Raw genomic sequence first — 17433 nt, forward strand, 5'->3', positions numbered from 1 at the left:
AATGCTAGGTTTTGCTTCTGGATCACTGGGCTCCGTGGCTTGTGACCCCTGTGGTCCTCCAGGCTGTGGGAGAATGAGTCCTTTGTCTAAGTGCTGAGTCTGGGTTGCTGTAAACCTGAATGGTAAAATGACAAGTGTGGACGTGGAGGGTGTGGGTCATTTCTACTGCCGTGGCTCTGCGCATGGCCCTTCTTCCTTCTGTGGCTGCAGCAGTGGGGAGAAGAAGCAGGTTCCATGAGGGCAGTGCTAATGACAGCAGGTCACCTGGTGGCAAGGCCCTCCCCTTCGCAGTTTCTGTGTTTATGCATGGGCCTTCCACTGTGCTCTTTGACACTGGTGTGGGGAGGGTGATTTACCATGTAGGAGTGTTTGCATTTTTCTTGATTATGTAAACCGGTAGCTTTTGCCAAGAACACCCTGTGCCCTGAGGCTCTAGGCTGGTTTCTTCCGATTGGCTGGCCAGGTTTCATTTTATTGGGAGGTGTAGTTTCCAAGTTGTCAAGGGGCCATACCTGCTGGTGCCTCTTGGGAGCAAAGCACCGGGAAGCAGGGGGCCCACACCCCATCCAGTAACAATGACAGCGGATGAGTTGGTGTTCTTTGTGAACGGCAAAAAGGTAAGATCAGCTGGCCTTTGGTCTGGCTTCTCCGCTCCCCCGAACGGAAGTTTGTCCTTAGGAAGAGGCCTGTTCTCTCTTTCCTATTCTCTTTCTCTCTCTCCCTCCAAAGCCTTGCTGCATTTGGGGTAACACTGGGGAGAGAAAACCTTCTCAGAGCTAGAACACAGTCAAAACACTCCAGGGGCAAAGGAGGTGGGGGGGGAGGCAGGCGAGAAGAGCGGTCTGAGTTGCCAGCGACTCTGCAGCAGCAGAGAGCCGGAAAAGGGCACAGGGTCCTGGGTGAGACTGGAGGTCACCCACCACGCCTCCGTCTTTGTGTTATTCCAACACACACTGAGGCTTTCGTTGTTGTCTTTACTGAGAGAAGGAGCAGGAACTTGTTTTCTTGCTAATACCGGGATAGAAGATGTTCGTAGCCTTTGATTCAGATATTTCACATACATAAATGTGACAGCTAACTTGTGAGGACATTTACTGACATCTTGTGGCAAGCCAGAGTTTTTGTTTTTTTTCCCCCTGTAAGGGGCATGTTTCTCTCCCCTCTCCCCCTCCCCAGTATTGCAATAAATGTTTCTAGTCTCTTACTTTGATAAAATTGCTCCCTGGATGACCTCCGTTGGTGCATAGGGACGTGGGGAAGGTAGGGGTTGTGGAGCAGAGGGGCCTTATGATGTGGGTACCAGTCTTCCAGGCACAGCAAGACTATGAATCTTTGCCAATTTCACTGCAGGCGAGGGGTGGGGGGGTGTAAGCACATGCCTAGTCCCATCCCCTTCCCCCCCATACTGCTGGGGTACCCTGGCCTGCTCCGGAAACCCAGTAGGGAATGAGAGGGACAGTAAAAGGACAGCCATAGTTTTATCTTGTAAATGGCCATGTGGACGGTGTGAGTGATGAATGTGTCCAAGGTGCCCAACCCCCTCCAAACAAGGGTAGTTTTATCTGTTTTGCTCTCTTGGCACTTTCGAGTTGAGAGATTGGGTGACGTTTGAGGTAATTTTCAAGAACGAAAATGTACTTCACAGGGCGTGCAGTGGTTAAATTGTCAGGATGTGTTTGCGTGACTAGCAAGGGCATTGCGTGAGCCATGGCAACATCCGTGCTCTGAAGACCGTTGGATTCAGTTTGAGTGGTGCCACCGGGAGGCACTGAGGATGAGGTCAGCCGTGTTCTTCCGCGTTCAGTGTGTCTCTCCCTGTAGATTTCTTTTCAGGACTGGCATCTGGCAGCTAGCCATGAGGCAGGGCAAACTTCCCTGTTGACGCTTGTGAGACTTTGGCATCTGACATTTCCAACAATTTTGTTGCACTCAGCGGTTGCGTTGGAGAGTGTCAAGAAACAGTAGAGTTGGCTTTCTGGAAGGCTTACCCGCACAAAGCATCTTCTGTGGGATTTTTCTAGTCAATGTTTGCGCGGGAGCACCTGGATTCAGTGACTTCCAAGGCCATGTCTTACTCTAAGATGCTATTATTTGTTATGCCATCAGTTTGTGTGCGACAGGACAAGATTCTGCTCTTCTTTAGGGATGGTGTGCTGTGACCCACTGGATCTGAAAAGGACATTTCAGGGTCCAACTGGCTTGGCAAAGCTGTGTCCCGCGTATTTTCGTTTCACTTTAGAAGAGCAATTTCAAATTTCTAGATGGTGTCATCACATCAAACCCTACTATCCTTGGAAGCTTTTCCTACTGTCAGTGTCTGTGATGCGTACTCAGGTTCTAAGTTATAAACCTGTGGCCTCTTGAGAATCTGCTAGAAAGGGAGAGAGGCAGTATAAGAGTGATGAGGTGAAAGCAGTGCTTCGGAAACAAGACCAAGCAGGGATTCCCAGGCAGATCAAGGCAGCTGTGAATAAGTTTGCTTCCATTTCTATTTCCAAGATCTTTCTATATCTAACTCTTTTGGAGTTGGATATTATGCAGAGAACTTACCAGAGAAGCTGCTGGAATTGGTGACTCACTCTTTTTTTCTTTAAAATTTTTAATGTTTATTCCTGAAATAAAGAGAGAGAGAGAGACAGAGAGAGACAGAGACAGAAAGAGAGAGCATGAGCGGGGGAGGGCAGAGAGAGAGACACACACACACACACGCAGAATCTGAAGCAGACTCCAGGCTCTGAGCTGTGAGCACAGAGCACGATGCGGGGCTCAACCCTACCAACCGCAAGGTCATGACCTGAGGCAAATTCAGACGCTTAACCGACTGAGCCACTCAGGCACCCCAGAAACTAGTGACTCACTCTTAAATGTAAGCCTCTTATTCTCCCTGTGTGAGACCGTCCAGGACTCTGTCTCCACCAGCTCGGGCTCTGGACAGGGTATAAGATGCCACTGATCAAATACCTCAAGTGTTTTCTGTGGCAGTGATGGGCCTTGATGACCCGTGTCATATCCTCTGTTCTAGAGTCAGAGTTGGAGGGAAAGAAAGAATTGCCTAGGATTTTGGTGTTATCGTAGTGACAGTCATTTTGGTGGGCGGGATTCCAGAGGCAGTGACCCTGTTTCGTGGAGATTGAGGCACCTGGAGGAATCTGGCAGCTTTGGCACGTGGGGCGCAGCCAAAGGTGTCCACGATGATCCCCCAAGAAGCAGGTGGTAGCTACAGAGAGCCTCTCAGTGGCTTCCACTCACTCACTCACCCCCATTTACAAGCTCCTCCGTGGACTAAGCCTGTTGGGTATGTACACACTGGAGGAATATGATCTCTGAGACCAGGCATCAGCCATTCAGGAGCTTGTGAACCAGTTAAGGAGAAGGATTTTCATTCGGCAAAGTAATATATTGCAAAATGTGTTTCACAGAAAACTCTCCCCATGAGATCCTCTTTTCAGATATACCTTTTCTGTTTTAGAAGAGGGTGTATTTGTTTATTTTTTTAATGCCTGCCCAGAATCTTATTTTATTATTATTTTTAATATAATTTATGGTCAAGTTAGCTAACATACAGTGTATACAGTGTGCTTTTGGTTTTGGGGGTAGATTCCCACGATTCATCACTTACATACAACACCCAGTGCTCATCCCAACAAGTGCCCTCCTCAACGCCCATCACCCATTTCCCTCCTCACGCCCCGCCTTCTTAAACCACTTAGCACAGTGTTGGCACATAGTAGGTGCCCAATTAATGAGGGCAGAATGAGTGCATGAGTACTAAAAGCCCTTAGAAATCCTCTACTGAAGAAATTTAGTTTGTAAACTTTGCACTTTGAAATTATCTTAAATTTGCCTAAAACGTTGTAAGAAGAATACAAAGAGATATTATAGACTACTCACATCCACCAGCTTAACATTTTGTCATATTTTACTTTATCATTAAATTTGTCATTCTCTCTCTCTGTACGTACACACACATACACACATGCACACACACACGTCGAGATGTTTATATGGTACACACACATATTAGATTTTTATGTATCTATTTATAGATATGCATGTAGATATATAGATGTATATAAGTACCTAATTAATTTTATGTATTTATTTATGTATATAATTAATAGAAATAAATACATAGAGTATACAATTTTCTTCTTGCACCATTTGAGGGTAAATTTCTGATATAATGCCATTTTACCTCTTAAACCAAGCGTAAGAATATTCTTATAGAGCCAGTGTCTCTAAAAATCGGGGAATGTGGTATTGACATAACACTATTATCTAATCTGCCACCCCTCTGCAGCATATTCCAATGTCCCCAATAATATCATTTTTAACTTCTCCTAGGGTCCCAGGGTCATACCACGGCAGGGTCCCAAGCCCGGGACCCAGGGTCATACTATGGCAGTCGGTTGGCATGTCCGTTAGTTTCCCGTGAGCCGGAATGGCCTTTAGCTTTCCTTGTCTTTTGTGACACTGATGTTTATGAAGAGACTAGGCCATTATTTCTTAGAATGTCTCTCATTTTGAGTTTGTGTCATGCTTTCTTATGATTAGATTCAGAGTCTGCATTTTGGGCAGGAATTCCAGAGAAGCGATAAGTGGTTCTCAGTGCATTGCATCAGGAGGCACATGATGTCAGTCTCCTCTATTATTTGAGATGCAAACTTTGATCACTTGGTTATGGTGGCATCCACCAGTTCTCTCCTCTTTAAGATTACTTTTTTACCTTTGAGTTAACCCATAATTCATAAGAAGATCCTCTGAGTCTGTGAGACTATCTTGATCATCAACCTTTCACCCACTAGTTTTAGCCCCCATTGATGTTTCTTGACTTGGTCAGTTATTGTGCTGATTGCAAGATTAGGCTAACTGTATTCATTAGTTGGAACTCTTCTGTCAGAAAGAACTTCCTTTCTCTCCAGTCTGTTTATTTATCAGTTACCACTTTGGACTCGTAAATTTTAGTTTTACTTAATGGTTTATAATCCATTAGAGCTATTATTTGTTTTGATGCTTAAATTTTATCAGAGCAATCTGCTGAACCCAGCATTTCCTAAGCTCATATCCCATGAAGCGTTTGTCCTTCAGAATGCCCACTGGCCCTGTCAAGAGAGGATTCTGTGGTGTTTGCCGGAGCAACCCTGTAGCCGTGCTGTGAGGTGGCACAGCCATTTTCTGTAGGAATTCAAGGAAGGTTGGACCAGGTGTGCCTGGAGTGATATAAAAAGTCTTTGCCGGAGAGGTTTCACCCTAGTATAAAGACTATATTGTCAGGAGAGTAGAAGAAGAAAAGGCTGAAAATGAAGATTAGTAACATAATGGAAAAAGGCCTTGGAAGACAGTCTAAGGAACTTGGATGTTATCTTGAACACATGGGAAGGTACAGAAGGCACGGAACAGGGGGCAGATGTGAAGAAAGCCGAGTTGGACGATAAGCAGAAGCTACAATTTGGGGGGAAGTAGTAAGCTAAGAGGCTTCTTCCTGCAGGAAAGGAGGCAGGGATCTTTATTTGTGTGTTTATGACTTCTCTGAGAGAAAAGAAATAACTCCTTGTGTGCACCTTGTAACGAGGACTTTGGACAAACTGGATCTGTGGGGTGTAATAAAAGAAAGCTAATTTGTGTTTCTATTTTCCTTTAAACATTCTTCAAGGGGCAGATTCTGTCAGTTTTATGACTCGTTGGGTTGCTCCTAATCAATAAAGCAGTGCTGTGGTCATTTCTATGTTTCCATACACAGTCTCAATTCAGGATAGAGAGGTGAGGATAGCAAGAAAGTTCTCATCTAATCAGTGCTGGTTAAGATGGCTTCCCACCATGGGGAGCAGTCTCACGACATCGGGGATGTGCTTCCCTCTGGTCTGCAGCTCTTCCTCAGTCTCCAGTTTAGGGAGGACTACTCCACACAGACTCTGTTGGAGGTCCCATCACCCTCTGCAGTCAGCGTTCTGGGGATGATTTAAACAACTCCACACCAGCTTTCTCTCTTGTGCATGGACTACACTAGGTCCTCAGGCAACCCTCCACATCCTCTGCTCTCCCAAACTCTGAGAGTGCTCACCAATTCCAATGCTGCCATTTCTTCTTCAGTAAGCCTATGTCTAGCTTTTAGATACACAGACCACTTTATCCCCTATTCTACGAGGGCAGTATGTTAGCTTCACATGTAGGGCTATGGAAGCCCCCTCACAAAGTTTGAGGCGTGAGATACCTCCTCTCCTCAAGCTTAAGAAGACGTAAGTCTCACAGTACCATTCTCTGGAAAGAAATTCTTGTCACAAATTCTCTCTTTAATCATCCCAATCACCCAAACCCTATTACCCTTGATAACATATGATGAATGTGAGTAGTGAAACAGGTTGTCATGGACTTCCTTAGACTATTTGCCTTGAAAACTGGTACCTCAGTTTGTAGACCACATTTTCATCTTTTTGAATACATCATTTGTGGGCCTTTGGGTTGAGAGCTCCTCCACATCTCACATGTGTTAATGTTATTGACTGTGCTAGCCCAACACACACAATACTCCCTGTGAACACAGGCCAACAGACCGGCTCTCTACCATCTGAGAATGTACCTGCTGGGAGGCATAGCCAGATACCTGCATGCTGCCATTCTTAGCTGTCCCTGGCATTCACAGGTGTGGTCTAACAGCTGGAAATGAGATGTTTGACTTTAAGGGGGCTCTGCGTGGCGAGCCCAACAGAGCAGGCGCAATACCTAAGCCGTCCGTGGTAGGTCCAGAGCAAAGCACTAAGGTAGAATTTTAGAATTGGAGAATATCCACGTGTACACAGAACGGGTTGTAGTTCTTATGTTCATTCTAGTGGAATTATCAAGAAAAAGACCTTGGTTTTCATGACATATTTAGCACATCCCTATTAACTCCACAGATTCTTGGGCAAGAAAGTGGCTAAGTATACCTAGGATATATTTTCTTTTTGTTTTTACTCTTATAGGTGGTGGAGAAGAATGCGGACCCAGAAACAACCCTTTTGGCCTACCTGAGAAGAAAATGTATCCTGACTTTGGAGGGGGAGGGGGCGATGGGGACTCTTTCTCTAGCCTTATGTCACTTTCTAGTGACGGGTGGGAGGCCGTGAAGTGTGGAGGACAGAGCCCTAGAGTCTGGCTCTGGGCCCCTGCTTTGTAGCTCTGTCACTCAGTAGCTGTGTGACTCTGGGAAGTCATCTGAACCTTCCAGGAGTAAAATTACCTGCTGTCCACTGAGAGGATTCTTCCTCATATTTCTTAAGATCTCTTCCAGGTAAGACTCAAGTGATGCCAGGGTTTAATCCAGGGCTTGTAAAATGAAGAGCTGTGAATGGCCCTCATTAGCCCTGGTTGAGCTTCACCGCCATTCCCCTCGAGGAGGGGGCCTTCCTCAGGAGATCCTTGCTGACCCGTAGAGGGCTTTCTGGCAATCTTCCCAGCTCTGTGAAGGCGGAGGGAAGGTCGGAGGAAGGGGTGTTCTTTGGGAAAGGATGCCTGAACTGGGGAACTGTTTAGAGGTGCCATCCATTGTGGAGATGGTGAGCCCCAGGAGACAAGTGACAGTGGAGTCCTGAGGGGCCCTTGGGATGCTCCTCTTCCCTCAGCGAAGGCAGGGTTCTGTAACATCTAATACCTTGTGGTCTTTCAAAGTAGGAAAGTACTCTGAGACCCTAGAACAGAAACAACAGAGAAAATATGATAGGAGCTGGCATTTAAAGAGCGTTTACTATAAGTAGGTGGAGTTCAAGGTGATTTTCATACCTGATGTCACTGATGTCCATAGCCATTCCTTTGACAGAGGAGGAAGTGAGGCTGGCACATGAGAAGGTCCTGCTTCTTGCTCATGTTCAGGGCAAATGCTAACAGAGCCCAGGCTAAAGCCCAGAGCCAGGCTCTTAACCTCCCACCCGTACTGGAAACTATTCAGGGTTGGTTGTCGGGATGATGCTCATCCTGACCTCCTCTCACCCCAGGGGCAGGGATGTCCAGTGGCTCATTCAGGTGATATGTCCTGGGACAACAAAGGATTTTTTCAGTTCCCACAAAAACAAGTCTGAAGTCCATGGCCTTACCTCTAGTTCACTCACCTCTTACCGGATGGTGTCTGGCTCTCGTGTACTTTGTCCTGGATTTTCCATCTGGAGAGCACAAGTCTGGAGTTTCACAGCACATGAACTTGGTGGCTCTTTTGCAGAGGTGGAATCGCTCAGTAGGCTCAGAAGACTGCACAGAAGTCTATTTCCAGCCTCTCTACCTGTGAGGTCTGAGAAGAGAGACACATTCTCAGAGATGGTTGACATTAGATTTAGTTTTCTCATAAGGTGTCAAAGGCCAAAAATTCTCAGAAATGTCTGATCATAGCAATTGCTAGTTTAAAGGTCGAATCTTAAATGAAATCCCAAATGAAAGTTTTCACATACATGAAGGCCAGGTGGCTTCTTGCTGTTGGTGGGGAGACTTCATTTCTGGGAGTTCTGGGAAAGAAAGAAAGAAAGAAAGAAAGAAAGAAAGAAAGAAAGAAAGAAAGAAAGAAAGAAAGAGGAAAGGAAAGGAAAGGAAATGAAAGAAAAGAAAAGAACCCAGTCTTGATCTCTACCCCGGCTTCCAGAAAGATCCCCAGGCTAGAAGATTTTGTTAGATTTTGGGCTCCTACCATTGGTTTCCATGTGCCTCTATATTGTCTGAATTGCTGCTAATGACATATATTCTGATGAGTGAGAAGAATAACTTAGGGCACAAAGAGCATTTCCCAGATGTGTTTTGAAAGAGGTAGCTGCATGGTGAAAGAGGAGCCCCCAGATCTGGAGTCAGATGATGGTGTTTAGGCCCTAACACAAGGGAAATTGAAGGTCTGTGTTGCCTTGCAGGGCTCACATTACGTTCTGGGCCTCAGTTTGTTTTGTTTTGTTTTAATCTATGGGGAAATAGTCCCTCCTACCCCACTTGCTCACTAAATTATTGTGAAGATCAAATGGTCCCATGGGTGTATTTTTCAAGTGTAAGACACTATATCATCATTAGTTATTAATTTCATCTTGCCAGTGTGGGAAATGACCAGTGATAATGACCTCCCTCTTTGGCAGATAGCTGGATGGCTTAGAGGCCTGCAGCCTACTGGGAAAGCAGGAGCATAGATGGTGTGTCTCAGGCAAAGGGGCTGCTTTAAGTGCTGTTCTCTAGAATAGCCTATTCCTTAAGCATGTTAACAAACTCAAAGTTATCAATTCCTGCCAGTGTATGTAAGAGATGGCTCCAATAGTGGTCCCCAACCTCAAAGAATCTTCCTTTTAATTTATGTTCACATAGCCTATGGGTAGATATTCAAAAGCCCCTCATCCAACCCTAATTTTGGTTCCTGGACTTCATCAACCCAAAGGTTCAAGGTGAAGAGTTGGGACTCAGTAAGTCCCAGAAGAGATCAAAGTCTCTTTCCGGCCGGAGTGGCTTCATTGCATACCCAGCCAGGATGATGTGAGGGCTGCCCCACATGCTCAGCCTTTGAGGTGCCAGATTCACCGGCCCAGTGAGACCACAGGGTTGGGAGCCTAGAAGAGCATGCCAGGAAGACCCTGCAGTCAAGAAAAGTCTCCAGGATCGGAGAGCTGTGGGACCCCAGTCCCAGGGAATACTTGGGTGCTGTCTGATGGGACCCTGATACCTTTCTTCTGTGCAGTGGGGATGATCCCGTTCTCTGCCTTCCAGGGTGCAGTGCAGCCTTTTCTGGAGGCAGAGGCTGTGTGGGTCTGCTGCCTCCTTGGGTTGAGGGGCTTGAGCCTATGTGGGGCGATGGCTGGCTCTGCACATGCACTTCCCAGCGGCCCAGCAAAGACACTTCTGTGAGCTCATGTTCCTTAACCCTCGACCATCCAGTGGGGCTGAGCGGGACCAAGCTGGGCTGCGGAGAAGGGGGCTGCGGGGCTTGCACGGTGATGCTTTCCAAGTATGATCGTTTCCAGAACAAGATCGTGTATCCTTTGCCGGCTGACTGATTGTCCATGCAAGGACTGTGATGCAGGGGTCAGGTTGTGAGTGTGTGTGTGCATGTGTGTGTGCATGCACACGAGACCTTTCTTGATGTTTATTTATTTTTGTGACAGAGAGAGACAGAGCATGATGGGCGAGGGGCAGAGAGAGAGGGAGACACAGAATCCGAAGCAGGCTCCAGGCTTGAGCTGTCAGCACAGAGCCTGAGGCGGGGCTCAAACTAACAAACGGCAAGATCATAACCTGAGCCAAAGTCAGAGGCTTAACCGACTCAGCCACCCAGGCTCTCCTGAGACCTTTCTAAGATCCAGATTAATTTCCCATCCCACGAAATGCTTTGCTTGGTCTCGACTGCCTACGGGATAAAGTCCAATCACTGTGCTTAACACTCATGGCCCATAGAGGAAGGTGTGCCCCACCTTTTCACCTCCAGCTTTCTCCCTTCATGGGAACGGCATCCCATCCTTGGGACGACTATGGACTCCTAACACTCTCTTCCCGCTGATTTCCTGATCTTTGCATAAGTTGTTATCCAAGTCTTAGAGTGCCCTTTTTCTAGGCCTTCTCTGCTTGGCTAACTCTTGCTAGCTCTTTCGGACTGGGTAAAATATTACCTCCTCCGAGAAGCCTTCCTTGACCTCCTAAGGTTGGGTTGGGTACCCCTTGTCTGTGCAGGTCCCACAGAGGGCTGTGCTCAGCCCTCCTGAAACGCTTACTATAAACTCTTTAGATTGCAACTTTATGCTGGCTTCTATTTTCCTGAGTTGACCGCAGACTTCTAAAGAGCATCGTACACACCTCCATTTCCTCAGCCCCCAGCAGAATGCCTGACATGTGACTGGCCCTCAGTAACTGATGTTGAGTAAATGGATGAGGGGTTCATAGAAAAATGGATATCAGGAAGCTCTGTGTAAGGGGCTGGTGTCTCATGTTTCCCGGGGACTGCCCCTCCCTGTTCCCCACAGAGCATGGGAGAAAAGGAGGTAGCTGAGAGCCGGGGAGCAAAAGGGACTGGAGCTTCTGAAACTGGAGAGGCTTTGGAAGGGCCCTACAGAGAGAGAAGCATGCGCTGGGCCTGGAACCTTTGGCAACTTCCTCTTGACTCAGCCTCCAGGGTCGGGCTAAGAGGTGACTCTGGGTGACCCTGGCGCCCGTACTCCAGCTCGGAGGCCTAGGATGCACTGATGCATGCTCCATAGGACCCTGCAGGGGCTCGTGTCTCCCCGGGGCGTGGGGGGCGTGGGGGGGGCTTCCTTTGTTGCTAACCCAGAGTCCTGGGTAGAGACTTGAGGACAGCGGTGGAAGAGGCCAGAATGTAACGTAGAGTGAGGAGTAATGACACAAAGCATCTCAAAGTCTCTGATGGCCTGTGTGGACAATGAAATGACCTTAATCTGGGGCTCCAGCCACTTTTCTGCCAATGCCTGCCTGGCCCCCATCTGCTCTTTGCATCATGTTGCCGTGACGACTGTGGAAGGAATAGGAAGCACCAAGTCGAGGCTGCATCCTGTGCAGGTAACTGGAGGAAACAGAAGCTCAGGCCAGGGCTACAGACTTGCTTTGGAATGTGAGGCTGAGTGTTACTGCCTGGCCAGGAGGCGCTGTGGCCCGGTCACCTCTCCATCTCCTCTGGGGGTGGTGAGGTGGCAAGACGAGGCCCCAGGTCTAAAGCTCCCTCCTGGGACAATTGCCTGACCCCGAGGGAACCACGAGGTCAACCAGATCTGGTGGCCGAGGCAATCTGGTCATGCCAGACCTGGAGGGGGGAGCGGCGATGGATCTCTCCACCCAGCTCCCCGAGTGTGCTTAGGGAATCCCTGTCATCTCATATTCAAGATTCCAAAAGCTCTGTGCTCTTGATTAAGAAGCCTGCCTATTCCCTGCTCCCTCGAATGGTCATCCCATGGCTCCTCTCATATCCTGCCTGCAGATAATACAGATGTGAGCTACAATGCCTCTATCGTCACTAACATGGAGGTTAGGACGGGCTTAAGAAGAGAATAGAGGCATCTGAATGTCTGACCGAGGCTTTTTTCCTGATGGTATGAGGCCACCTGGCAGTGGATGGAAATTAGGTACAAAGAGTGGATAGTAATCTGAGAGGTTTTGTGGAGAGAATCCAATGCTTTGGGTCAACGTGGAAAGAAATGACAGCAGAGCACTGTGGGAAGGGAAGGCCATTGTTTCCAGAGCTCTTTGTGTGGGGAAACTGATGCAGGGGTCTTCTGGACATTATAGTCACAGAAGGTACCAGAGGCAGGCCCACTGGCCGTTTGAGGAGACATGTTGCTTAGATCGTTCCTTTCTTGGGCACTTTTTTTTTTTTTTTATTATATGAAATTTATTGTCAAATTGGTTTCCATACAACACCCAGTGCTCATCCCAAAAGGTGCCCTCCTCAATACCCATCACCCACCCTCTCCTCCCTCCCACCCCCCATCAACCCTCAGTTTGTTCTCAGTTTTTAACAGTCTCTTAAGCTTTGGCTCTCTCCCACTCTAACCTCTTTTTTTTCTTTTTTCCTCCCCCTCCCCCATGGGTTCCTGCCAAGTTTCTCAGGATCCACATAAGAGTGAAACCATATGGTATCTGTCTTTCTCTGTACGGCTTATTTCACTTAGCATCACACTCTCCAGTTCCATCCACGTTGCTACAAAAGGCCATATTTCATTTTTTCTCATTGCCACGTAGTATTCCATTGTGTATATAAACCACAATTTCTTTATCCATTCATCAGTTGATGGACATTTAGGCTCTTTCCATAATTTGGCTATTGTTGAGAGTGCTGCTATGAACATTGGGGTACAAGTGCCCCTATGCATCAGTACTCCTGTATCCCTTGGATAAATTCCTAGCAGTGCTATTGCTGGGTCATAGGGTAGGTCTATTTTTAATTTTCTGAGGAACCTCCACACTGCTTTCCAGAGCGGCTGCACCAATTTGCATTCCCACCAACAGTGCAAGAGGGTTCCCGTTTCTCCACATCCTCGCCAGCATCTATAGTCTCCTGATTTGTTCATTTTGGCCACTCTGACTGGCGTGAGGTGATACCTGAGTGTGGTTTTGATTTGTATTTCCCTGATAAGGAGCGACGCTGAACATCTTTTCATGTGCCTGTTGGCCATCCGGATGTCTTCTTTAGAGAAGTGTCTATTCATGTTTTCTGCCCATTTCTTCACTGGGTTATTTGTTTTTCGGGTGTGGAGTTTGGTGAGCTCTTTATAGATTCTGGATACTAGCCCTTTGTCCGATATGTCATTTGCAAATATCTTTTCCCATTCCGTTGGTTGCCTTTTAGTTTTGTTGGTTGTTTCCTTTGCTGTGCAGAAGCTTTTTATCTTCATAAGGTCCCAGTAATTCACTTTTGCTTTTAATTCCCTTGCCTTTGGGGATGTGTCGAGTAAGAGATTGCTACGGCTGAGGTCAGAGAGGTCTTTTCCTGCTTTCTCCTCTAAGGTTTTGATGGTTTCCTGTCTCACATTCAGGTCCTTTATCCATTTTGAGTTTATTTTTGTGAATGGTGTGAGGAAGTGGTCTAGTTTCAACCTTCTGCATGTTGCTGTCCAGTTCTCCCAGCACCATTTGTTAAAGAGGCTGTCTTTTTTCCATTGGATGTTCTTTCCTGCTTTGTCAAAGATGAGTTGGCCATACGTTTGTGGGTCTAGTTCTGGGGTTTCTATTCTATTCCATTGGTCTATGTGTCTGTTTTTGTGCCAATACCATGCTGTCTTGATGATGACAGCTTTGTAGTAGAGGCTAGAGTCTGGGATTGTGATGCCTCCTGCTTTGGTCTTCTTTTTCAAAATTCCTTTGGCTATTCGGGGCCTTTTGTGGTTCCATATGAATCTTAGGATTGCTTGTTCTAGTTTCGAGAAGAATGCTGGTGCAATTTTGATTGGGATTGCATTGAATGTGTAGATCGCTTTGGGTAGTATTGACATTTTGACAATATTTATTTTTCCAATCCATGAGCAGGGAATGTCTTTCCATTTCTTTAAATCTTCTTCCATTTCCTTCATAAGCTTTCTATAGTTTTCAGCATACAGATCCTTTACATCTTTGGTTAGATTTATTCCTAGGTATTTTATGCTTCTTGGTGCAATTGTGAATGGGATCAGTTTCTTTAGTTTTCTTTCTGTTGCTTCATTGTTAGTGTATAAGAATGCAACTGATTTCTGTACATTGATTTTGTATCCTGCGACTTTGCTGAATTCATGTATCAATTCTAGCAGACTTTTGGTGGAGTCTGTCGGATTTTCCATGTATAATATCATGTCATCTGCAAAAAGCGAAAGCTTGACTTCATCTTTGCCAATTTTGATGCCTTTGATTTCCTTTTGTTGTCTGATTGCTGATGCTAGAACTTCCAGCACTATATTAAACAACAGCGGTGAGAGTGGGCATCCCTGTCGTGTTCCTGATCTCAGGGAAAAAGCTCTCAGTTTTTCCCCATTGAGGATGATGTTAGCTGTGGGCTTCTCATAAATGGCTTTTATGATCTTTAAGTATGTTCCTTCTATCCCGACTTTCTCAAGGGTTTTTATTAAGAAAGGGTGCTGGATTTTGTCGAAGGCCTTTTCTGCATCGATTGACAGGATCATATGGTTCTTCTCTTTTTTTTTGTTAATGTGGTGTATCACGTTGATTGATTTGCGAATGTTGAACCAGCCCTGCATCCCAGGGATGAATCCCACTTGATCATGGTGAATAATTCTTTTTATATGCCGTTGAATTCGATTTGCTAGTATCTTATTGAGAATTTTTGCATCCATATTCATCAGGGATATTGGCCGGTAGTTCTCTTTTTTTACTGGGTCTCTGTCTGGTTTAGGAATCAAAGTAATACTGGCTTCATAGAATGAGTCTGGAAGTTTTCCTTCTCTTTCTATTTCTTGGAATAGCTTGAGAAGGATAGGTATTATCTCTGCTTTAAACGTCTGGTAGAACTCCCCTGGGAAGCCATCTGGTCCTGGACTCTTATTTGTTGGGAGATTTTTGATAAGTGATTCAATTTCTTCGCTGGTTATGGGTCTGTTCAAGCTTTCTATTTCCTCCTGATTGAGTTTTGGAAGAGTGTGGGTGTTCAGGAATTTGTCCATTTCTTCCAGGTTGTCCAATTTGTTGGCATATAATTTTTCATAGTATTCCCTGATAATTGTTTGTATCTCTGAGGGATTGGTTGTAATAATTCCATTTTCATTCATGATTTTATCTATTTGGGTCATCTCCCTTTTCTTTTTGAGAAGCCTTGCTAGAGGTTTGTCAATTTTGTTTATTTTTTCAAAAAACCAACTCTTGGTTTCGTTGATCTGCTCTACAGTTTTTTTAGACTCTATATTGTTTATTTCTGCTCTGATCTTTATTATTTCTCTTCTTCTGCTGGATTTAGGCTGCCTTTGCTGTTCTGCTTCTATTTCCTTTAGGTGTGCTGTTAGATTTTGTATTTGGGATTTTTCTTGTTTCTTGAGATAGGCCTGGATTGCAATGTATTTTCCTCTCAGGACTGCCTTCGCTGCGTCCCAAAGCGTTTGGATTGTTGTATTTTCATTTTCGTTTGTTTCCATATATTTTTTAATTTCTTCTCTAATTGCCTGGTTGACCCACTCATTCGTTAGTAGGGTGTTCTTTAACCTCCATGCTTTTGGAGGTTTTCCAGACTTTTTTCTGTGGTTGATTTCAAGCTTCATAGCATTGTGGTCTGAAAGTATGCATGGTATAATTTCAATTCTGGTAAACTTATGAAGGGCTGTTTTGTGACCCAGTATATGATCTATCTTGGAGAATGTTCCATGTGCACTCGAGAAGAAAGTATATTCTGTTGCTTTGGGATGCAGAGTTCTAAATATATCTGTCAAGTCCATCTGATCCAATGTCTCATTCAGGGCCCTTGTTTCTTTATTGAGCGTGTGTCTAGATGATCTATCCATTTCTGTAAGTGGGGTGTTAAAGTCCCCTGCAATTACCACATTCTTATCAATAAGGTTGCTTATGTTTATGAGTAGTTGTTTTATATATTTGGGGGCTCCGGTATTCGGCGCATAGACATTTATAATTGTTAGCTCTTCCTGATGGATAGACCCTGTAACTATTATATAATGTCCTTCTTCATCTCTTGTTACAGCCTTTAATTTAAAGTCTAGTTTGTCTGATATAAGTATGGCTACTCCAGCTTTCTTTTGGCTTCCAGTAGCATGATAAATAGTTCTCCATCCCCTCACTCTCAATCTAAAGGTGTCCTCAGGTCTAAAATGAGTCTCTTGTAGACAGCAAATAGATGGGTCTTGTTTTTTTATCCATTCTGATACCCTATGTCTTTTGGTTGGCGCATTTAATCCATTTACATTCAGTGTTATTATAGAAAGATATGGGTTTAGAGTCATTGTGATGTCTGTATGTTTTATGCTTGTAGTGATGTCTCTGGTATTTTGTCTCACAGGGTCCCCCTTAGGATCTCTTGTAGGGCTGGTTTAGTGGTGACAAATTCCTTCAGTTTTTGTTTGTTTGGGAAGACCTTTATCTCTCTTTCTATTCTAAATGACAGACTTGCTGGATAAAGGATTCTCGGCTGCATATTTTTTCTGTCTAGCACACTAAAAATCTCGTGCCAATTCTTTCTGGCCTGCCAAGTTTCAAAAGAGAGATCAGTCCCGAGTCTTATAGGTCTCCCTTTATATGTGAGGGCACGTTTACCCCTTGCTGCTTTCAGAATTTTCTCTTTATCCTTGTATTTTGCCAGTTTCACTATGATATGTCGTGCAGAAGATCGATTCAAGTTCCGTCTGGAGGGAGTTCTCTGTGCCTCTTGGATTTCAATGCCTTTTTCCTTCCCCAGATCTGGGAAGTTCTCAGCTATTATTTCTTCAAGTACCCCTTCAGCACCTTTCCCTCTCTCTTCCTCCTCTGGGATACCAATTATGTGTATATTATTTCTTTTTAGTGTATCACTTAGTTCTCTAATTTTCCCCTCATACTCCTGGATTTTTTTTATCTCTCTTTCTCTCAGCTTCCTCTTTTTCCATAACTTTATCTTCTAGTTCACCTATTCTCTCCTCTGCCTCTTCAATCCGAGCTGTGGTGGTTTCGATTTTGTTTTGCATTTCATTTAAAGCGTTTTTCAGCTCCTCATGACTGTTCCTTAGTCCCTTGATCTCTGTAGCAAGGGATTCTCTGCTGTCCTGTATACTGTTTTCAAGCCCGGCTATTAATTTTATGACTATTATTTTAAATTCACTTTCTGTTATATTATTTAAATCCTTTTTGATCAGCTCATTAGCTGTTGTTATTTCCTGGAGATTCTTCTGAGGGGAATTCTTCCGCTTGGTCATTTTGGATAGTCCCTGGTGTGGTGAGGACCTGCAGGGCACTTCCCCTGTGCTGTGGTGTATAACTGGAGTTGGTGGGCGGGGCCGCAGTCCGACCTGATGTCTGCCCCCAGCCCACTGCTGGGGCCACAGT

The 17433-nt window shown here is 45.3% G+C and overlaps 1 protein-coding gene across 3 annotated transcripts in view; it reads left to right on the forward strand.

Moving 5' to 3' along the window:
• Positions 1-479: 479 nt before the first annotated feature.
• Positions 480-17433, forward strand: part of LOC123581275 (xanthine dehydrogenase/oxidase-like) — a 69255-nt gene continuing 52301 nt past the window's right edge. Inside the window, exons 1-4 of one of the 3 annotated variants that reach the window (XM_045447244.1) lie at positions 480-617; positions 6960-7017; positions 9865-9961; positions 11385-11493. In XM_045447244.1, the coding sequence (XP_045303200.1) occupies positions 576-617; positions 6960-7017; positions 9865-9961; positions 11385-11493 (306 nt within the window). In that variant the 5' untranslated portion in view covers positions 480-575. The remainder of the gene's footprint in view (positions 618-6959; positions 7018-9864; positions 9962-11384; positions 11494-17433) is intronic. The other 2 variants (XM_045447246.1, XM_045447247.1) reach the window with 2 other exon arrangements.

The sequence above is a fragment of the Leopardus geoffroyi genome, chromosome A3, assembly GCF_018350155.1.
Source record: "Leopardus geoffroyi isolate Oge1 chromosome A3, O.geoffroyi_Oge1_pat1.0, whole genome shotgun sequence".
Lineage (NCBI taxonomy): Eukaryota > Metazoa > Chordata > Mammalia > Carnivora > Felidae > Leopardus > Leopardus geoffroyi.